Source organism: Periophthalmus magnuspinnatus, chromosome 6 (assembly GCF_009829125.3).
Source record: "Periophthalmus magnuspinnatus isolate fPerMag1 chromosome 6, fPerMag1.2.pri, whole genome shotgun sequence".
Lineage (NCBI taxonomy): Eukaryota > Metazoa > Chordata > Actinopteri > Gobiiformes > Gobiidae > Periophthalmus > Periophthalmus magnuspinnatus.
In genome coordinates this window covers 7,621,634-7,645,814 of record NC_047131.1, presented here as the reverse complement: position 1 = coordinate 7,645,814, position 24,181 = coordinate 7,621,634, and the positions used below count along the sequence as shown (strand labels likewise).

General features: G+C 37.5%; 2 protein-coding genes across 2 annotated transcripts in view; one reads left to right on the top strand and one right to left on the bottom strand.

Annotated features, from left to right (window-relative positions):
• Positions 1-5,733: 5,733 nt before the first annotated feature.
• Positions 5,734-19,815, bottom strand: snupn (snurportin 1). Its single transcript, XM_033967900.2, has 9 exons — positions 19,717-19,815; positions 18,575-18,739; positions 17,584-17,779; positions 14,971-15,075; positions 12,344-12,440; positions 11,325-11,422; positions 10,463-10,540; positions 8,460-8,540; positions 5,734-7,088 (listed from the first exon to the last, which is right to left on the bottom strand). Exons 2-9 carry the CDS (start codon positions 18,730-18,732, stop codon positions 6,768-6,770), a joined length of 1,134 nt encoding a protein of 377 aa, XP_033823791.1. The 5' UTR covers positions 18,733-18,739; positions 19,717-19,815; the 3' UTR covers positions 5,734-6,767.
• A 1,221-nt stretch (positions 19,816-21,036) lies between these two features.
• Positions 21,037-24,181, top strand: part of snx33 (sorting nexin 33) — a 31,602-nt gene continuing 28,457 nt past the window's right edge. The window contains exon 1 of the mRNA XM_033968157.2: positions 21,037-23,356. Coding sequence (XP_033824048.1) covers positions 21,880-23,356 — 1,477 coding nt within the window. The 5' untranslated portion in view covers positions 21,037-21,879. The remainder of the gene's footprint in view (positions 23,357-24,181) is intronic.

The window sequence follows — 24,181 nt, the reverse complement described above, 5'->3', positions numbered from 1 at the left end:
AGGTTGCTCTTCCCCCTGGCGGTGAAGGTTGGATAGGACAGGCTCACGACCTCCGCCTTCATTCATAAAAAGAGGAAACAAGAGCAGAGCATGCGCCATTTTGAGAGTCATTTCAGGGGAGTGACTTGATTTGACTACAGGTTCAAGTGGGATTAAGAAATAAAGCTTTTTAAATTCCTGTTTTGAATGGTTCACAGACAAGAAAGAGGTTTAGCATTTTTGCAGTTGGTCAGTTGCGTAAAAGTACAGGCCTAGAGTTTTAAAAATAGGCTATTTAGTAGGTCTGTGCAGTAGTGAAGTACTCATTTCCATTAAAGTAAAAGTACAGATAACTATAGCAAAAAATACTCAGCTAAAAGTATTAAAGTACATGTTAAAAAAGTACTTAAAGAGTAAAAAGTAAAAGTATTTTGTGCAGATTTTGAAGTCTTATAAAGCCTCAAATGTGGTGATTTTGATGCAGATTTGTGCTGAATTTTGTTCAGTAGAAACAACCGAATCCATAGTTTTTTCCAGTTGTTTATTTGTATATATTTTTTGCTCAAACTATGAAGTTAATAAAAATAAACCCTCAGCCTTTTCAGCAGGTCTCAAACAGTAATAAAACGTTTGGAGTGAAGAGGGAGATACAGTATATACATTAGTTAAAACATAGTTCTCAACACATTACACTTTTGTTTGACTCAGATTTAATTTAAAGGTGCAGTATCAGTTCCACAATATGGCGTTCAATTTCTCTACTTTATATACCTTTAAATCGTGCATTATAGTGAGTGGAGTTGCCGTTCCACAGATCTGACTTGTAACTTGGCCTGGTGACATCATCTGCTTGTCTCCTTGAAGTTAGATACCAAAGGAGTGCAAGCATAAGACATTTTTATCAAAGGTCCTATTTTACACAAAACTGACTCTTGTGAGCTTTAAGTCATGATATAATGGTGTTACTTCATCAAAAACAGACCTGGAGTTGTGTTTTGTTTCATTCACACATGTTTGAGTAACACTTTATTATTAGTCTGTCTACATTTCCAAAGCTCAAAATGCTCCGTTCCACCTTGTGATGTCATGAAGTGGTTGTTTTCAAGTTAACAGCCACTTTTACCTTTAGTTCAGTAGAGATTGGCAATTCCAGAGCTGAAATATTCCAAATGATTCTAGTGAAGGTGTGTGGAGTTTAAAAATGCAGTGGAGCACTTCCTGTATTACCACATGATGACATCACAAGGTGGAACAGAGTGTTTTCAGTTTGAGAGAAAAACTCTAAATATGCAGGGTTTGTGTGTTAAACATGTGAGAATGAAACAAAACACAACTCCAGGTCTGTTTTTGATGAGGAAACATTATAGCACAGATCAGAGAATATTGGACTATGGGCCCTTTAAGTTGCATTATTTTTAACGCTTCCTTTTGCCCCCTGTAGACCCGGGCCTGCTGTGGAACATTCATCTAGATAGGAAAGTGATCTGTACTCTTCACCAAAAAACTTAAACAGTGCAAAAATATAAATACTTTAATTAAAATGTTCATAGATAAGCAGAAATAACCCAAAAGCTGAAGTTCTCAAGTTACTATTTCTTCAGCTGTTTCAAACCAGCCTTTGCCCCTCAGTCTGTTGTACATTATCGTCTTTTGTTTATAATTAAATGGCTCTTTGATGCCCTCTAAATAGTTCCAGGAAGTATTAAACTTGTGTAGTGGGCGGGGCCGTGGGGTTGACCAATCATGACTCGGCAAAAGGGACTTTCAGGAAGCCTTTTCCACTTTCTCACGCCTCAGTATTTCCATGTTGTATTTCTGTTCAGGGGAAGCTGTTAAAATTACCTACAGCAGTTTCAGTTTATTTTTATCAAAGGTTTTTCTAAGACACTAACAAACCCTCACTTTTTTTTTTTTTTTTATCTAAATTGATAGTTTAAAGGGCTCATATTACACTATTTTCTGATCTATTTTATAATGTTGTTTCCTCATCACAAACAGACCTGGAGTTGTGTTTTGTTTCATTCACATGTTTAACACACAAAAAGTGCATATTTAGGCTGAATTCTTCTGTCAAATAGAAAGCGCTCTGTTCCACCTTGTGATGTCATGTGGTGATACAGGAAGTGCTCCACTGTGTTTTTAAACCCCACACACCTTCACTAGACTCATTTGGATCATTTCAGCCCCAGAATTGCCAATCTCTACTGAACTAAAGGTAAAAGGAGCTGTTAACTTGAAAGTACCACTTCATGACATCACAAGGTGGAACAGAACATTTTGAGCTTTGGAGATGTTACAGACTAATAATAAAAGGTTACTCAAACATGTGTGAATGAAACAAAACACAATTCCAACATTATAACATGTCTTAAAGCTCAGAAGAATACAGTTTGCACATTATAGGACCTTTAAAGGAAATTATAAAAATAATGTCTATTGAAATAGTCACTTTTCTGGGCACTTTTCGTAGATTCATAAAGCAATGAGTCAAATGTACCTTATCCTTAACTCAAAGTGGACACTGTAGGCAAAGTGGGTGAAGTGTCTTGCCCAATGACACTTAACAACTCTTCATCCCAGTGTCTGTGTACACTGGTGTAAGAATGAGTGAGTAGTTTCTTGAAGTAAAGCGGGGGTCTCAAACTCAAATCATCTGGGGGCCGCAGGAGGCAGAGTCTGGGTGAAGCAGGGCCGCATCAAGTATTCTACAAAAAAAAAGCTTTGTCCTCTCAAACGTCATCACTGTTTTCAACATACATATATGAGGAAATATTCTTATGGATTTTACATTACATCATTATTTGTTGAATCTTTTGTGACGGGAGTACACAGTGCGAGTGACACGTGTGTTTACCGATTTGGCAGAACCTTCTACATGCCACACAAACATTAAACTTTCATATTGTCCTGCGGGCTACAAAATATCATCTCACGAGCCGCAATTGGCCCCTGGGACGCGAGTTTGAGACTCCTGGTGTAAAGTGATTTGAGCCTTGAAGGTGGAAAAGTGCTGTTTAAAAATGTGATTATTTTACACTTTATGACCTAGTTTTTGAAGTAATTGGAAACAAAAGGTTCTGATTATGCTGTGACTAAGGCGTTTTACACAGAAATCTTTAGTCACACTTGGACAATGTAGACTAAGTGAAGATTGCACTTGTATAGAGCCTAGTTTAAAATTTTGTAGAAACTTATGGCCAAAAATATGAACAAATCATGTGGCTGCATCCAATTATGAAGCGTTTTATTGTGTGATAATGAAGAAGTGCACGGTCAGCATGCTAGTTGTTGCTTGCTTTAGGACGTTCAGAATGCATAAGGTAAGTGAGGAGTGACTTTGGAGCACTGCAAAAAAGCACCTTTAATATAATAATTTAGACGTAAAAAAGACCGAACAACACAACAGCAATAGTCACTGTGAAAATGAAAAACAAAAGAAAACTTCCCTTCTGCAGTTATGAAGCGCACGTGTAACTGCTGAGTGCAAATGTTTAGCAAATCATTCAGATATGAGCGTTTTCAAGTATTTCTCCGATTTCCACGAAAAGGTTAAATTGTCAAAGCTGATTCATTACAGTCAGAGCGATGTGGGCCAGAGCTGAAGCAGCATTCATCAGAACTGCAGGTGTGTAGTTCCTGGAAAGCAGTCGCGGTGGTGCTGAGTAATACCTGCACTACAGTAACCACACATCTCACTACAGCCTTTTCACTCAACTTTGTGACAGGAACAAGTATCTGACAAACAAAACAACTCATACAGCAACGCATTTAATCATGTTTTAGCACTGCACAGTTTTGGTTTAGAAATGTGTTGTGTTTTGTGGTTTAGCAGTTTCCAAATTGTGCCCCCCTATGGTACTTGCTTGTCTTTATGAAGAGGTTATTCCTTTGCTTGAAATGTTCCACCGTATGGCATTACGCTTATCTCTAAGTTTAATGCCCTACTGCGGAATATTCCAAGCAAAGCAATAACATCTCCAAATCTCCATGTCAAAGCCTAATCACGCCTGATGTCTGAAGAGAAGCAAGGCCCACCCTGGTTAGTACTTGGATGGGAGCCCGCTGTGAACACCAGCTGCCACCGTGAGGCGCTAGAGGCAAAAACTGTTGTTGTGTCTCTGAGCAAGACACTTCACTCCCAGTGGCTAGTATGAAAGTGGTGTGAGTGTTGATAAGCTTACCACCTGCAAGTGTAGTGTGATTTATTATTATTATCTCCATAGAGACAAGCAGATGCCAGATGCTTCACCAGAAAAGTTACATTGTGCAGCTTTAAAATAATCTCAAAAGCCCAATTATGCCCAAAATAAATGATGTGAGAATGTGAATGCTCAACAAAGCTCCACAACCCACATCAAACTGGAATCTTATCTTAGTTTAAAAATGCACATAACTACATTTTTATTTTATTTTGAAAAAAAAAAAAAATCTTAAAATTCCAAAACATTAAATAATACTTGAATTTAATGTAAGCTTTCTGTAGAATTCTGAAGAAACTCCTACGTTTCCCACAATGACTCAGAAGTGTTATGTAAAGCTGTTATTTTCACCAGGTAATGTTCCATGTAGGTGGCAGAGCAAAAACTGCAAAAAACACTCAAATAGACCCATATGTTCCACTGTTGTAAGAAACATGACTTTTTATGAATAATGTCTACTACAGAGTTACTCATTACTGAAGTCTACTGCACGCACTGTTGGATCAGGTTAACAAATAGAAACTGATTTTCACTGGCACCCATGTACTGCCTGGAAGTTTAATACATGAACATGAAATAAAACTGTGAATTGGTTTAATGAGCTAAAAGAACTGACAATGAATCCTGTCATTTACCATACTACAAAAACAAAAACAAGTACATGCAGTTTTGAATAGGGCTTATGCAATATCGGAACAAAATAAAGTAAGTAGTGAAGTACTGCACTGAGTAAAATTTTTGGGTGCCTTTATTTGTGGATATTTTTTACTTTTACTTCACTATATTTGAGAGCAGTATCTGTACTTTCTACTGAACTACATTTTGAACAGGACAGAAAAGTAAAAATACTTTTTAAATTACTGTTTGAGACCTGCTAAAAAGGCTGAGAGGTTTAGTTTTATCAACTTAATATGAGAAAATAAAAAATATACAAATAAATCCAGCTAAAAAAAAACAACTGACTCAATTGTTTCTGTTCAACCAAATTCAACAGAAATCTTTATCAAGCCTTATTATAGATCTAAAAATCAGCAGTACTTTTTAAACAGGTACTTTAATGCTTTTACTTAAGTACATTTTTTCATGCCATACTTTTGCTTTTACTTGAGTACTTTTTTGCCAGCATCTGTACTTTTATTTACGTAACAAAATTGAGTGCTTCTTCCACCACTGGGCTCAGGAGCAAAAATCCAAATCATTATTAAGGTAAACATGTTTTTCTGTATCATATTGTTACGAGAAGATTTTGATTCTCAGGAAAAGTTTCGATAGTCAGTATTAATTTTGAAAGTACAATGAAACAAAAGCACTACTTAATAGAACAGAGCAAGAACAGTGAGTGCCCACCACGGGTCCTAAAGGCACACATTTACATTGATTTTCCCAATAAACTTAACCAAAAACCTTCATAAACATTATTAAAACATTTTGTCAAATTTTAAGATTTACATTTATTTTATGGACTGAATCTGAAAACTGCAAAACCTGTTACTTATAAACGTAATAACTGTATGAACAGAGCTAATTAAATGAACAAAAAAAAAAAAAAAATCAGTTTTACTCAACAACATGCATAAAAACAATTTATTTAACATGACATATTTTAAAAATCCTAAACTTGTGGACATTACACTGTAAAAATCACCCAAGTCTCCCCAAGTGCATTTGTAATACACCGTTTTGTGGTTGTTGGAGTTTTTTTATGAAACAGTTGTAGGGTTATGTGACTGCTCATTTGTTCCCACCACTGATTAGGACGGTCAGATTCTCAAAACGCAGCTAAATTGGCTAAAGCATGGGAACGGATTACAACAAACTCATACTTCAAGAACACAATTTTGTATCTTTTTTTCACACAGGTCATCAGACGGGCTCCGTAGTAAAATAAAAATGGACTGAAACTTGTGAAATGGTCCATTTGTGTTGTCATGTCCAAACTAGGCTTTCCATAATTTGGGAATTTGTTTGAAGATGTTTCTTAACCAAAAGAAGCACATGTGTTGGTAAAATTTAAACCTTCTAGAGCAGGTAAATATTTACTTACAGTTGGTGTGAAAAGTTTATCTAAAGCCATTTGAACACTACAGTTTATGAGCTCCAGTGTTATTAAAGCCACTAACATCTCAGAAATATGTAACATGCTCCTGAATGAGTGGAACATGCAGGCAGCGTCATGTTATGAGTCAGATCTGTGGAGAGGCGAGCCTGTTCACAGTAAGGATGCAAGTTATTTTTGACCAATAAAAACACCCGTGATGAAATGAATACACCATGTAACTTTTCTAGTTTCTTCACTTCACTTCCTCGTCTCCATGGAGATTAATTAGGTTTGTCTGGGTTTTTCCACAGAATGGCATTAAACTTGCACATCTCCCAACAGGTCAGATCTGTGGAGAGGCGACTTTGCTCACTGCAAGAATACATGTTTTTTAAGTTAGTTTTGAGTAAAATGATAAGTTTAATGCCATACTGTGGAAAATCCCAGGAAAAAGCTATGAAATCTCTATGGAAACAAGCACGTGACACATATCCCCCACCGAAAAATTTACAGTGGATCTTTAAATTTATATTTTGTCTTTTTCCCCTCATTTACATGTCCATTTGTGCCTCTCTGATTGGCCGCTGGTTTAAAAACTTGTCGTCGTTCTTTCCGTTCTGACTTGGCGTTGACAGATGCTCCAGTTCGTAGCCTCCGTTGCTTTCGATGGGTCTGACTTCGCTGGACGATTTCTTGTGCTCCAGAATCTGCTGCAGTTGGTGCCCGGCGTAGTCTGGCTTTTGTGTTAAGGGTCCAACGGGAACTTCAATGCCCAGGATGTCGGCGACCATGTACGGACGCAGCCAGCCCACCAGAGGAGTACTGCCGGGGGTGTAGTGAGTCTGCTTATGGTAAAACAGCAGCCCGTCCACCTGAGAGACGGACATTCACATTAAAGGAGCTGTACCTCATTTTTACTGTCTTAAAAACGTGAAAAACATATCTAGTTAATTTTAAACGGTTTGCAGTGGTCCAAACTTATTCCTCACTCACCTTCTGCACCATTCACAACTTTCAGAGACGACAGCATAGTTTTCACTGTACAGCTAACAACTAGCATGCTAACACACTTCCTGATTGTTGGATGATAAAATGCTTTCTAATTAGACCTGTCACAATAACAAATGTTGAAGAACGATAAGTATTGCTACAGAGAAATAGTGCGACAAATGATAATATTGAAAGTACCGTAATTTATACCACTAGTTAAGATTTAAGTAATGCAAGATAATCTCAGTAAATCATTTTTAAATAGACGGTTTCATTAAAAGACACGGCCTGCAACAAATAAACTGCAGAATGTACCAATAATTATCCATAATTATCCATAAAAGGGAGTTATTCACCCCTCTATACATCTCAAATCTTATCATTTTACCACAAAAATACTCAAAATCTCTCCACTTTTACAAAAAAAAAAAAAGTCCTCACGATAAATGCTAAGGCCTAAAATATATTGTTCCAGCTTTCATATATTGAACAATAAGTTGATATGGTAATTATCATGACAGGCCTATTCCTAATTAGATGTATGAAGCCACGTGGATGAACGGCGACTGAGGCATTACACGGATAATACTGATAACAAAGCGACACAGCAGCTTCCAATGTGTCCAAGATCTTGCAAAACACACAGAGCGATACAATATTGTTTAGCCGACACTTTCACAACCGATTTGTCATGAGCCATTGCATCTATGTCCTCTTAAGTTCAAATTAGGTTCCTCTGTTTCCCTGAAAAGCAAAAAACAGGAACAACTCTTGCATTTCGAAATTGGTCATTTAAAAAGTGAAATGTCTAATGGTTGTGATGAAAAAAATTGGCTGCGTTCACATGGATTCATAACTTTCTATAATCCCTCTAGTTTAACCTGAGCTGGAGACGGGTCCAAGCTCTATGGTGGAGTTTGCGGTTTAACTGTCAGACTGCAGATGTGTGGACCTGGTTTATGGTTAATATCTTCAACGGCTTCTCTGTCAGCTTAAATAAACAAAAGTTAATTATCTTTCCTCAACAGCTTCAGAAAGTGGCACCATTATTCAACCCCAAAGACGTGATTTTCGTCAGTTGAAAGGCCTTTAAGATAAGATTAATATGACAAGTTTGTGGAGCCGATCCCAAACTAATAATGAGAAGGTTCAACATTTGTGGATCGTAAGTTTGGATATTTCTTTCAAAAACAGTGAATCTCCTATAGTTATACAGACCCCTGCCTCCATCTGAAATTATGGAGAATACTTACTGTGAAGTTGTAGTCGGCTGCCAAAGATTTGTGAATGGACTGAAGGGAACAGTCTGTACTTTGGAGGCTCACGAACCGGAACTGTGCAGAAAAAAAACAAAAAAACACACATCATCAAGCACATCATAAAAGGTACATCAAAATAAGTGCTGATCCAATGAGATCACCCTGATGAACTATAAAAGAAATATTTAGTTCAACAAGTCCTGACAGAAACACCTGGGGTTAAAGGAGAGACAAGAAGAAATGCTAAGGCAATGATAATGTTTTAGGAAAAGAACATTATTTTTAGATGAAGCAAGCCAGGAATGAGAGACCTTGCAAAACTTGGGGTTATTACGATTATAAAAATGAATTGATTTAGCCAAATAGTTTGCACGCGCTGATTGGCAACTACCAATATCCAAAGACACGGGTGTAATGCCAGATTAAGAAAGTTATTAGGTAAAATGCAATAACTAGGCCTTCACAGTAGCACATTTTGATGCTATATTTTGAGTATTTATTGCTGAAGAAAATATAAACAATAAACAATAATATTGAAACTATATTTAACGAAAACTATAACAAAACTATAATGAAATTTATCCCACCGACACAAAGACACTTAAGTAGAATTATTCCCTAAAAACTATTCTACATGTACGATATGGTTAAAACACACAAGAAGGTATAAATAAATGAAACACTTTGGCAGTTAGTTTTTAGTTTGTTTTTTTTGTAATAAGTCATATAAGTTATTTATTCAACCCTCCACAGCTCAAATCTAATTGTACAACTGAAAAATTACAAAAAGTTCCCGACTAGTACTAAGAAAATGTCCCCACAATAAATATTGAGCCCCAAAAATGATTGTTACGTCTAACATATTTTGAGCGATAAGTCAATGTTGCTAGACCTGTCACAATAAATTATATAAAAAATAATAATGTAGGATGTTTAAAAAATAACACCCAGATATTAAAAAAATACTAAAACAAGTGTCAAAACAAGATACTCAACTGACCACATGGTAAAACTTAAGAAACTATTATTCCTCTGTATAAAAAGAAAGACCCAAAACTAAATATTCTGTATGTTTTATCTTTTTGAATGAATAGGTGATCTCCATGAAAACGGTCTCAATTTTCATCATTCTGATGCCCTGGTGCAGACAAGTCCATAAGCTCTATAAATAAAGTATGAGTGAGTTTTAAAAAGGGGGTATTTTACTTCTGTGGGGTATTAACTGCTAACACACAACATTTTTAGATCGCCATGTTGCCTTTTATTGTTCTGAAAATGCTTTGTTCACTGAAAACAACAAGGACGACCGCACATCACATCAGGTTGGTCAAGTTGCTGTGTACTGTTTTGTACCACCGTTTTTGTATATTTATGTGCAGTTGTCGTGTGGGAGCATGCGTAGGCCTGTGGTCTAAGCACTGCACAGAATCTTACAGCTAAGTGTAAGGAGGGTTTGAACTGGGCCTGGGAGAGATCACTAAATTACTCAAACATACATGGATGACATCTAAAACCTCTTCAGTCATGTTGATAAGGATACAATGTTATAACATGGTAGAAAGCTAAAAAAAGATTTTGCATAATACTCACTCTTACATAATAAATACAAAAATCTATTAAAATCATAACATGTAGTGAAGCCAATTAAGAAAACTCTGATAAGGTTTGAACTTCATATAAAAGGTGTTCAGTAGTTACTTGCAGGATATCAGTTATATAAAACACATGGATCCATTTTGTAATTACGTTAACTGTGTGTTGAGAATACAGAGTAGAGTTAATCCCTACACTGGTGTATATTAACACTGGATATTGGCAGATATTTACTGCCAGGGTATCTTATATTGAAATGGAAAAAGATGACTCCGTCCATCACTATATTATATTTTACAGTGATCGTCTGTTTAGCTCATCTGTTAAACTCCATAGATTGATGAAAAAAGAGACACAAATATAAAATCCTTCATTCTTCTAATCTACAGTATTGATGCTCTCACCGGGTTTCGTTTGGCGATCTCCGACAGCCCCTCGGTCTCCTGGACTTTGGACTGGAGCCAGTAAAACCGGAACTCGGTCTGTGATGAGAAAACAAGGAGAATAAACAACCTTTTGGACAATTCAGGCCAAACTGTGGTCAGCGCGTCCTCAAACACATCTGCAGCCCAGGCTCTGCTCCTTAAGCCATTACACAGGCATCTCAGAGCGTCGGGGTGAGTGAGGGCACAGGAAAACGCTCTATACCACAGTCAGTGAGAATAACTGTTAACATGAGGCTCAATAACTCGGTTTGATACTGGGATGCCACGTTGAATCAGTTAAAGCCACAGTATGTAACTTTTTAGCAAAACAATAACACAGAAAGAATAGAAAATAAAAGCAAGTTTGTTTTTATTGCAGTGAAAAACATGCGTCCTTACTCTGAACGGGCTTGCATCTGCACAAACCTACTTTCATGGAATCGTGCAGGTGACGTGCCACCTCCAGAAAGTTACATACTGTACCTTTAATTGCTTATTTTGGTTACGAAATAATAGTAAAAATATGTTTCTATTTATTTTCTACGCCAAACATTTAGATCTAAGAATAAAACGCTTTTGTATCTGGCAATTTCTGTCACATTAACTTTATTTTATTCAGTCAGAACCCATTGTAGGAAAGACATGAGTGGCTTTACCAATCAGCAGTTGTCTAGGTATGATCCACAGTTAAAGGAAAATTTAATAACTAAAAATCTAATAACTAAAATTTTCTTGTATTGTAATGTCAACGTTACAATGCCCACACATGGCCTGTATATATATCTTTATACAGTCTGTGTGTCCATACCACGTTTCCCAGTAATAAAGTGTAGAGTTTTACCGGACACTCGTAGACGGGGTGTCCTCTCCAGCACATCACGTCCAAAATGTAATATGTCCGGTCCACCTCACTGTAGATGCAGTCCAGGATGGTGTAGTCTAAAGCACAAAAGACATGTCCCCTGTTAACTTTTACAAGCAAATGTAGGAGTAATGTGATCTTATATGTAATGAAAGAGTAGAGTTTGCAGTTTAACAGTTAATTATGGAATGAAAACAAAGCCAACTGATGAACTAGGCTTATTATTTGAACCACTGCAAAAAGTTTAAAATTAACTAGTTGAATATTTCATGTGTAAAAATCAGGCACAGCGAGGTGACTGTATAAAGAAGTGGATTAAGAGAGTGTTCCGTGAGCCAAGTTCCATGTTTGATTGCTATGATACTCGTGATAAGAATTCCAAAGAGCCAATCCGGAGTGAGGCTGTTGAAGGTGACGCCCCTTCCCATCTACACCGCTGGTTTAGCAGGGAGTGGGCATTTAATAGCCAAGCTGTCAGTCAAATCTGTTGTTAACAGTAGCTGGAGCAACCTCAGGGAAAGAAGACGTCTGATTCGTCCGTTATTAATGTTTATATCTTGATTCACTGACACAAAAGCAAAATACAAATAGCAGGATCGTGTAGAGCGAGTTAATATGGACATTTTAAGACCAAAATGACGAGTCTGAGAGCAGCAGTTATGAGAGAGCGGGAAACGTGCCATGCTCACTTTCTATTTGGAGCATAGTGGCTAGCGGGTTAGCTATGTCCATTTATATATATACAGTCTATGGTACAGCATCTTTAACTGATGAAAAACTAGCATAAATATTTACCACAGGTACCGTCCCAGCAAACCAAGTACCGGTAATTAGAAAAACGTGAAAATCTGTCATACACATTTTATAGTTACATTGAAATACAAACCATCTCCTGCACCATTCCACAGTGACTCAACAGTGAGACAAAGGCAGATTTTATTGTCCTTGTTTTTGCCGTTTAGGTCTTTTGTAAACCCACAAACCCAAACAGGGCCCACCTTTTCCCATGGCCGAGTTGTGCCTGTTCCCACCGGGCAGCAGCGAGGGGAAGCGGCTCACGCAGTATCCACTTTTAGTGTAGGCCGCAGTCGAGCCCTGAAGGAAAATAAACACAAACAAACAACGCGCTATTTCAATGGCTTTCCAGGGATTCACAACAGGCGACGAGAGTCAGAGAGACAGTGAGAGAGACGGATAGACAGAGAGAGAGACAGAGAGACAGAGAGAGACAGATAGACAGAGAGAGACAGATAGAGAGAGACAAAGAGACGGATAGACAGAGAGAGAGACAAAGAGACGGATAGACAGAGACACAGAGAGAGAGAGACAGATAGACAGAGAGATAGACAGAGAGACAGAGAGAGAGACAGATAGACAGAGAGACAGATAGACAGAGAAACAGAGAGAGACGGATAGACAGAGACACAGATAGATAGAGAGAGAGAGAGAGACAGATAGACAGAGAGACGGATACACAGAGAGACGGATAGACAGAGAGAGACAGAGAGAGATGGAGAGACAGAGAGAGAGAGAGACACAGGGAGAGAGACAGAAAAGGACAGAGAGAGAGACAGACAGACAGTGAGAGAGACAGACAGAGAGAGACTGAGAGAGACAAAGAAACAGAGACAGACAGATGGAGAAAGACAGAGACACAGAGAGACAGACAGAAAAACAGAGTAACAGAGAGAGACAGACAGAGAGAGGGAGTCAGACACAGAGAGAAAGAAAGAGAGACAGAGCCACAGAGAGACGAGAGATGAGAGAGAGATACAAACAGATCTCAATCAAATGCTGACGAGTGAACGTGTGGTCATGATATTTGGACTTTTGTTTGTCTCACAGGTTGTACTGTTCAAACTGTGATAATCGTGAGGCAGAAGACTTTACCACTGCAGCAGAACTGAGTTTACATTGAAGTGTTTGTTTATTGGCACAGCACAGTCTTAACCTTTGGTATGGACGACACTGACAAAATAAATATATATTTTTAGAGAAATTGTTGCAATAAATGTCCTTATTAAGATTAAAAGCAGCAGTATGTAACTTTTTGAAGATGCCACACCAAGTGCACAAGTCCATGGAAACATAAGCATGAAAAGTTAAAATGATACTTTGGAACATTCTCCATGGAAATAGATACGTTTTATGCTACCCTGTGGAATATTATAGCCAAAGAAACAACATTTCAATGGAAAAAGCAGGACAATTAAGAGTCACGTTTGTGGAGATGCAAGCCCACTCACTGACACATGATTCAGAAGTTTTTCAGTGGAATGAACACAACCAAAATGAAAAAAAAAAAACACGCTTTTACTTTATTTTTAGCTTTAAAGTTTAAATAAGTTAAATTCAATTCATTCAATATCGACTAAATCTAATAATATGAATGAGCCTGTTTATTTTTTATTTGAATCACAACTGGAAAAGTTTTTTTTTTATGTAAATTGTAATTTTTCAGTTTGAAATGGCCTTTCCCATGAGCTCGTGTCTGTGTCTCTGTGATCTGATGCGAAATAGGTCAATAACTAAAAGAGGAAGTAGTGAAGTGGGTGCAGAGTCAGTTCACACAGTGTTATTAGAGAGCTATTGTTTTTGTGCGATTGTGTCAGTGGTGCTCAAAAAAACTCTTACTATAATCTGATTTATACAGGAAATAAGACATAAACAAGCTAAGAACAAACTTATATAACATTATTATTACATCCACCTGAAATGTCTTAGGATAGTTGAAAATTTTGTACACTTATTTAAAAGATTTTTTTTTTTTTTTTTACAAATAGGTAATATATAATATATATATATATATATATATATATATATATATATATATATATATATATATATATATATATATAAAATATAGGAAAACATAAAGGATTAATGCAACTGTTTTGCCTAGAATGTTCACCAGTATGGCATTAACGGGCTCATATTACGCTATTTCTTCTCTCAAACAGAAAACACTCTGTTCCACCTTGTGATGTCACGTGGTAATACAGGAAGTGCTCCACTGTGTTTTAAACTCAATACACCTTCACTAGAATCATTTGAATAATTTCAACCCTGGAATTGCTATTCTCAACAGCTACAGTTTATCTTTTGCTTAGTAAACTTGAAAACTACCACTTCATGACATCACAAGGTGGAAGATGAAGAAAGATTAATAATAAAGTGTTACTCAAACATGTGTGAATGAAACAAAACACAACTTCAGTTATGTTTTAGGTGAGGTAACAACATTGTAACAGACACATTTAAAGGTCCCATATTACACAAAATTAGCCATCTCCGTATAGATCAGCAGCTGACGGCACTTGGCCAAGTTGCAGCCAGGTTAGATCACAGTGATCACCCTAAAAGTTACATAGTGCTCATTTAATTAGAAAGGGTCAATATATATATATATTCATAAGACCTGGAGGAATAACTACATCTCCTTTCTTTCCTGTTTCTTTCATTTGATTTTTTTTTCTTAAACTGTGTGAAGCATCTTTGAGTGTTATGAAAAGTGCTGTACAAGTGTACTGCATTACGTCCCTGTATTATGATCTTGTGTAACAGTTCCAGTAACAGTCGTTGTGTAATCTAGAATGAAAGAAGAAGCAGAAGAAGAGGGTCTCACCTTTGAGGCGACGATGAGCGACCTCTTTCCCACAGGGCAAACCACGAGCAGCCAATCACAGCCCAGATCTGAGGGGACGTCCACCAACCACTCAGACAGCATCAGCTACAGAAGACACAGGACATAAGCATAAATGTACATACCAGTAGACATGTCACAATAACAGACATATACTGCAATACACGATAATATTGAAACTACTTAATGCCGCGGACAACACAACAATAAAGCAAGATTAGGCCAGTCAACAACAAATTTAAACATACAGAATAATAATAAAAGACAAGAGCGGCAACAAATAAATAGTGAAATGAACCAATAATAAGTCACAGAAGTCACTTTTAGACCTTCAACTAGAAATAATATTGTTTATCGTGACAAAAAAGGATCGGCAATAATCATTCGTGGGACATTTTATATAATCGTGATAAACAAAGATAATCGCCAATGTATCACCAGAATGTACAGAAAAAAACTACTTATCCACAGGGGAGTCAATGGGGAGGACAAATGGGTCTGTTATCCCAGGGTTTACGGGCCCAGAATTAGACTTATTAATTTGTATTAGAGGGGGCCCATGTGAGGATTCTTGCCCCAGCCCCCCAAATTTCAGTTGACGGCCCTGCTCATCCAGAATATTCATAACATCTCGGCTAAATTGTAGTTGTTTTCACTGATGACAAAGTACAAGACTATAACAGTTCTTCAAACATGGAACTTATTCATGAGATTAAAATTATAATTAAATTTCAATATCGGCCCATGCTAACCCTCAACACTAGGCCTGTCGTGATAATTACTAAATTGATATATCGTTCAATGCATGAGAGATGGGACAATCATTTTTATGGGTCAATATTCATCTAGGGGACTTGTTGTTTGCACTACTAGGAAATGTTGGGTTATTTTTTGGCTGTATGGTAAGATTTGAGCCATAGAAGGTTAAATTAATAACATCTGTGACTCATTACAGAAGCAAACTAAGAATTAAAGTGTTTCATTCTGCTTTAATCATTCTTCATTCATTCCAGCTAATGGTCTTTCAACAATATTGTAGATTTAAAATAGTTTTTGTTGTTTAAATCTGCTCTTGGGTTTGTGTGTCAGTGGCATAAATTAGCTTCAGTATTATCGTTTATCATCTATATTTTACTTTACCAGTACATCGCACTTCAAAATGTATTATCGTGACAGGCCAACTCGACAACTACATTTTTTTCATATTACAACAAAAATAACAAAAATCTGCCAACTTTTGCTTTCATTTATAAAACAAAGTCGATATAATGACTAGACTAGAGCCAAGAACTCACTATGTTACAACTAGGCCTGTCCCAATTACAAATTTTAAATGCGACATACTGTTGAATTAAATATAGACAATAAACAAATGATCTCACAAAAATTATTCTAAATGTACAAGAATGTTAAAAATACGAGATGCAATGACTAAATGACAGAACGCAACAGTAGTTACTTTGTGTCTATAATGAGTCATTAAGGTTCATAATTCAAACCTCTTCTGCTAAAATCTCATCATACTACAAAAAAAAAATGACCAAAAACTCCCCACTAGTACAACGAAAAAGTACCCATGATAAATGTTGATTCCCTAAAACCACTTGTTCCATCTATCATGTCTTGAACGATAAGTGCATAATTATCATGATAGGCCTAATTCCAACTAAAATGTGCAATTTCACAATATTCATTTTACCCACCCCCATCTGGATTAAATATTATTGGCCTATAGAATGTTCTGATGTCGTCTGAAACGCAGGAATACAGTTTACGGTTTAGGTGAAATGAGAATTTTTTGGAGAATGGAAATCTAATCATTGCATTGTATGTAACTTCTATATTAGATGAACCAGCGCCACCTACTGGACAAAATATGAACATATATACTAGTGGCACCTTGATTTGATTCTCTCATTGACTCACACATCTGCTAAATGTTTTTACAATAACGTTTACACAACACAGATTTTATTATTAGTATATTACATGTGTTTATGTGAATTGAAAAAATATATTTGGATTTTAATGCAATGTTCCATTTAACTGAATCAGATTATATTTTTGCAGCTCATCAGAAATGTACTAAAATGTGCTTGTAAATATTTTGGTTGAAGTTTGAGTATTGCATCAACGTGAATGAATTGTAAAACTTAACTTAAGTACAGAAATATCACCTTACCTTTGTAATCTGATCAACTCATTTTGCAGTTACCGTAATTAAATTTTTTCCTATTATAGATGATCTACATGATATTCTAACATTGCATATTTCTTAAACAACATTTCAGTCCTATTATCCTATTGATAATGCGGCTGCTTCTCATTTCTCTTGCCTCGCTTCCTTCTCCTCAGTTCTGCAGGAAATGGATAAGGAAGTCCTGGCCACAGAGGAAACACCGCGAGGAGCAAAGTGACAGGGACTACACTAAGGATTATTATTATTATTCCAGGATTCCAAAGTCTTTGCTTTCAGATAAACGTGTTTGAACATTTTTTATTAGTTTTAATGTCAAATGTGATGTAATGAAGAAAGAATTGATACAGGGCCTATATCTGTCATCTCTATTTCAAACCCATAAATTTTGGTCTGACCTGGTTGGCGTAGTGTTTGGGCAATCTCCTCCTCTCCAACTCCATCCCCTCCTCCTCCACCTCTTCCTCCTCTGGGACGTCCCGAGGCTGGTCTCCCTGCTCCTCTGCCTCCACATGCTCTTCTCCGTCGCTATCTGCTTTGGTCCAGTCCCCATCAGCCAAGTGCCGTGCATGGTTCACATAGTTCAACCTTTTACTGACAGTCAAAAAGAAATATGGAAGTATTAAAGTTTTTAAAAAGCAAAATAGATGCATAAATTAACTTGTAATGCCCAAGTTCGTAAACATTTCATAACTTTTTGAGATTTCAATTTAAACTTATGCCATAAATGTCCACTATGGAACTTTTCTGGCCTACTACCTCCTTGTTTCCACTGGGATATTACAACTTTGCCTTTCATAATTTGGCACTAAATTTTATATCTTGCAGTTTTTTCAAATACAGTTATTAATGCCACAATAATAGAAAACTTGAATTCTTAGTGTAAGCAGGGTCACCTCTCCACAGATCTGACCTGTAACTTAGCTTGGTGGTGACACATGCTTTTTACGTGTAATGGCATACTGTAGAACATTCCAGACAAAGAAATAACATCTCTGTGGAGGCAAGCAGGTAACAGATCCTCCACCACAAAAGTTACAAAGTGCATCTTTAACAGCATTAACAAGTAAAAAGTATGAATCTCTATGGTGATAAATAAGATAAATACACTGTAACATAACATTTCCATGGAGATGAGCAGGATGCTCAGAAAAATGATGTGGTACAAATTTGCTTAGTGACAATAATTAGCGATATAAGAGGTTCGCCAAAACTGGATTTTTGTACCGGTATATGAAAGGAATAATTCGTTTTTATTTAATACTTGTCTGTTGGTCTGTGAAATCGTATCTTTCTTAAGACTCAATGTTGAAGAGGTTAACTACAAAACACGTGACTCCAAATAGTAAAAAAAACCCAAAAAAACAGAACCATAGCTTAGTTTAATACATTTTCTGCAGCTCGAGGAATCGTCGTCTCCGCTCACTCTGCTCCAACACGCTGTACTTGGTCTTGTACTGTGCCAGCCGAGGGTGAGGGGCCGCGGTGCTGTTGGGCTCTTTGGACACAGAGAAACTGGCCGAGAGGGCAAAGGTCAGGTCCTCCATGGGGGCTCTAGATGTGGGCAGATCAGAAAGTGCTGTTAGAACTACTGAAAATACACTTGACTCATATTTACACTGTCATTTAGGACTGCAGATGACTCAATTAATTAACTAACAACTATGAAAGTACAAATAAACAGCATCTTCAAGTGAAAACTCCAGACCTTCTCCTCTCTGCTGTTATATTAATCATTATAATCCTAATAAAACAATTAGTCAACTAAGAAACCATCAACGAAAACACTTCTTATCCAACTGTGGTGATTCTCTAAGGGTGCGTTCACACTTGCACCTTCACCACATTAAAATTAGGACTACTAAACTGGGACTAAACCTAGAACTCAAGTTGGACTACACCAGGACTAAACTAGGATCAAACCAGAACAAATGTATGTGCACCCAAACTTTACTACATGGAATAGGTTCTTGAGGAGTCTTTTGGCTTGCCAAGTCCTGCTTCAGCATTCACTAAGACCTGTGCTAGTCTCCTCATTGTTTGCTTACTCATAGTTGTGTTTCAGTTGATTCATGCAGGCTCTAAATTTACATGCAATTATTAAAATTAAATAAATAAATAAATAATCTGAGTACAGGTCATACATTGAAAAAAACAAAAAACAAACAAAAAACACACACAAATAAAAAGGTGCCATCACAATTAGACACAAAGATACAAAGCACTTAAGTTACACACAAAACTGGCCTCATCGCATCAATCAACTACGTACAGATGAATTTATTCATGTTAAAAATCACACATAACAATATAAATGATAGTTTTGTCTGAACTGAATATTTTGAATGTGTTCGAGTGATTATTTTAGGCGGTATTTTAGCCTTATGACCTGCACCAGTGAAGTTAAACACACAGTGAACATACAGGGCTTATTAAATAGTAACATTCAGTAGTTTTAAATGTATGTGTAATAAATGTATATGTAAATATTATTAGATTGATTTACGAGAATAAAAGATAAAAACACAAACCGTGGTGGTGGGAAGCTGCAGCAGATCGGCAAGTAGCTACTCCGCCATGTTGGATTCTTCTTTGGGGACAGCGAGAGAACAGAGGAGAGTGCGCCACCGCCCCCTAGCGCAAAACAGCAGGATATGACTCATATTTGATGCACGCATAGGTCCAATGCACCAGAGTCCACAGGAAAAATATTACATATACTACTTTGAACTTAAAGATAGTATTCATACTACCTATTTATGAACAATATAATTAAAGCCCCACAGCATAGGTTTTTATAAAAAAAAAAGAAAAAAAAAAAAAGGCTAGAATGTATATATAACGGGACTATTCCAGATCAAAACCCTGTCTAAAATGGGACTATACCATGAAGTTCCAATTGAAATCTAACCAAAAGAGAATAACTTTTTTTTTTATGCATAAATGAACTAAATCTGCAGAGGGCCTCATATCACTTGTGATTCCCATACAATTTTTTGAAAACACTGCCACTACAACTATATTGCAGACCAAGTAAAAAAAAAATTAATTAATAAATGTATATTTTCTTTTAAATGCAGTTACAGATAGTCAGTCAAAAGTTTAGCCTATATTGGCAAATGGTCACATTTTTATATTGCGCTTTTCCATCTTCAAAGTGCTTTACATCATGGAACCACTCACCCATTTACACACTCATACACCAGTGTACACAGACACTGTGCATGGGGTGTCTTGCCCAAACCACTAACCTACTATTGCCCTGCTGTTGTTTTTGTTCATATTGCTCACAAATAAATAATAAAATATTCAACTTGCATGATTGCTACCCTGTGTATAATATGGAGAAATAAGTCATATGAAGAATATATATATATATATATATATATATATATATATATATATATATATATATATATATATATATATATATATATATATATATATATATATATATATATATATATATATATATATATATATATATATATATATATACACACACACACAATTATAATACAATTATAATTTTACCCCAATTATAATTTCACCCCAATTTAAAATAATTCAACTGCATTTTTCTCTAACAAGCCTTTTAACCGTCACGTTATTATTTATAGCTGCAGGTTATTACCCACAGGTTATTACCCACAATGCCATTCAAAATACAGACAGATGTTAAGCCACAAGCCGCATTCTTACAGCTTAGCCCTCTCTCTGGACCTCAAACCCAGTCTACGCCCATAATAGCAAATATTTCTTTTATTACAAGACACTCCTATGCCTTTGATTTTACTTATTGCAGTTTTCAGTTTGTCCAGGTGGTGGCAGCATCGAGCAGCTCGTGCCTTCTAGGGAATATAAAGAAACAGCAGATGAAAAAGGGGCGAACTAACTTGCCTCCAATTGTCCAGTCTCACGTCATGGAAATAGTTACTTTGTTGAGTCTCTCCTGCGCAAATAAACCGCTCTAAACTACCAAAACGTTGGATTTAGTCACGTTAGTTTTTAATGTTTCGCCTTGTTTTCATCTCGCCCCTTTTGGATTTCATTTAAAGAGGTAGGACCGATAGAAGATGCGCGCGGACCTGTTTACAAGGAAATAGCTCCAAGTCCCAGTGCAGGGGAATGCGCACGGATAGCATTACCCAAGGGCTGCATATTGTCACGCCAGTACACTTTGTCTTGGAAATATTCGCACCGAGGATAATCATTACGCACAGGAATACGCGGCGACGTTTTTGGCACAACAGAATTACGCACGGCTATAAAATCTCTTTTGTGGATTAATTCAACGGACTGCTGCGGTTTTTTGATCACGCCAGCTTTGTTTGCCAACCTGTTGTCTGCTCATGTCAATGGGAAGCGGTTGTAACGAGGGAGGTAATGCGTAAAGTTGTTACAAGACGATAGGTAATACATTGCATAAAGATACGTAGGATTATATCAGGTCTATTTTATATTTATGGCGCGCAGAGGACAGGTTTTGTGTTTATGATTATTCATTTTACATAAATCCTAACATTGTTTTGGCACACCTGATCCATCAGCTGCAATGTAATGTGATAGAAGTTTAAATTTTACAGTGAACCCGTGTCAGATTTTTCCAATACACCATGCATTGAAAGAGCGAGTAAGTGCGTAATCTCACAGACTATAGATGCTAGATTTTAGGATCTAGTAAAGCACTCAAGATGTCAGTGAAAGCTAGAGCTATTTATACTTTCCAGAGCGAAAACAAAGAGGAAATTAATATACAGGAAAACGAAGAGGTGCTGATTTTTGATGAGAACTCGGTGGACGGATGGTTTCAAGGCGAGAACAGCCGTGGACAGCGAGGACTCTTCCCTGCGTCCTACGTGGAGATTATACGCACTCGTTCCAACTCCAACGTGACCGACGATTGTTCGATAAGCCCGGCTGGATCTCTGGGTAACGACTCCTCTTCCTCCTCCTACATCCACGGCACGCCAAACTCAACCAACGCGCACTTGCAGCAAAGTTACAGCTACGACGATGACGACTACGACGATTGGGATGACTGGGATGATCGATCGACTGTGGTGGAGGAAATCGATCATCACACGAGTCACACGACGAGGGGTCCGGGGGCCAATGGGCATGCACACCAGAGTCATGTCACAAACTCCAGCAATCCCAACGTGCACTATCGCTCTCGCCCCCCCATGGAGCGCCAGGACAGCATCTCCAGCTCCAGAAAAAGTGGCAGTATGGTTGGGAGAAACTTGAATCGCTTTTCTAGTTTTGTGCGCTCAGGGGTAGAAGCATTCGTTTTGGGTGATGTCCCCATGATGGCAAAAATAGCAGAGTCCTATACCATTGAGATGGGACCAGTTGGACCACGTTGGAAAGACAACCCAAATCCCTTTATATGTTCCATTGAAGACCCAACAAAGCAGACCAAATTTAAAGGCATCAAAACCTACATATCGTACCGGGTTACCCCTACCCACACGGGACGTCCCGTGTATAGACGATACAAACATTTCGACTGGCTTTACAACAGGCTATTGAACAAGTTCACTGTCATTTCTGTGCCACATTTGCCCGAAAAGCAAGCAACGGGCCGGTTCGAAGAGGACTTTATTGAAAAACGCAAAAGACGACTCGTATTATGGATGAATCACATGACTAGTCACCCAGTTCTGTCCCAGTACGAGGGTTTTGAGCACTTTTTGATGTGTGCAGATGACAAGCAATGGAAGTTGGGCAAAAGGAGAGCGGAGAAGGACGAGATGGTTGGTGCCCACTTTATGTTGACGCTCCAAATCCCAAATGAACACCAAGACTTGCAGGATGTAGAGGAGCGAGTGGACACTTTTAAATCATTTGCCAAAAAAATGGACGATAGCGTTTTGCAGCTAACGCACGTCGCTTCGGAGCTGGTTCGGAAACATCTGGGTGGGTTTAGGCGGGAGTTTCAGAGACTGGGCAACGCTTTTCAGTCTGTAAGTCATTCGTTTACTCTGGACCCGCCACACAGTTCGGAAGCCCTCAACAATGCAATCTCGCACACGGGACGCACCTACGAGAACATTGGAGAGATGTTTGCGGAGCAGCCCAAATACGACCTCTTCCAAATGCTGGACAAACTGTCGCTGTACCAAGGCCTGCTCGCCAACTTCCCTGACATCATCCACCTGCAGAAAGGTAACAGAAACACAACTCTCATCACATTAAAGAGTGACTATTTGAATAACTATTTGCCTGGTAAGTCCAGACTGATGTCCCTCTGTATTTTTTATACAGAGGGACATCAGTCTGGCCCCCACTCCCTCCGTCCTCAAGCCAGGCTCAAACGTGGCCCTCCAATCAGATTTGTTTACTTCAGTGACACATGTGAAACAAAGGAGCTCATTGGTCACCCATCATTTTGAACAAAATCAAACTTCTCTCAACTCACATTAATAATAGAAACAGATCTTTTGACAGACCCATTTGAAGAAGTTGGTGGAGATAGGGGGTAGGTGAAAACAACCATTTTTGAGCACTTCCCGGAATGGAGAGATATATTAGTTTGTGTGTATTCGACAAAAGCCAGATTGTTGATGGCTGGATGTCCAGGTCTGAACTGCTGCTTTTTGCTGGTTCTGAGTTTCCTTATTGAACAATAATGAACCAGCAACTTGCATGTTGACTACATTGTTTAAAAAAAAGAGCAAATTAAAATGGGAAATCTGAAAAAACAAACCAACCTTCCAAATAAGAGAGTAAAACATATTCTGCTAGTTTGTGGGTACTTTTATAGTAGGTTCACATTTGTCTGAAACTTAATACTTACTTTTTTTTCAATATTACCCACCTTTAAATTGCATGCAGGTGGTAGATTACATACATATTGCAGTGCTCCCTTCATGGTAACACACAGTTGTCTATGTGTCCCACTGCTGCATGCCCTTAACACCACCAACATTTCACATTTAAGGTTCAGTTTAATACAGTAACTTCTTTTCATGACATATGCAGGTCAGAAGT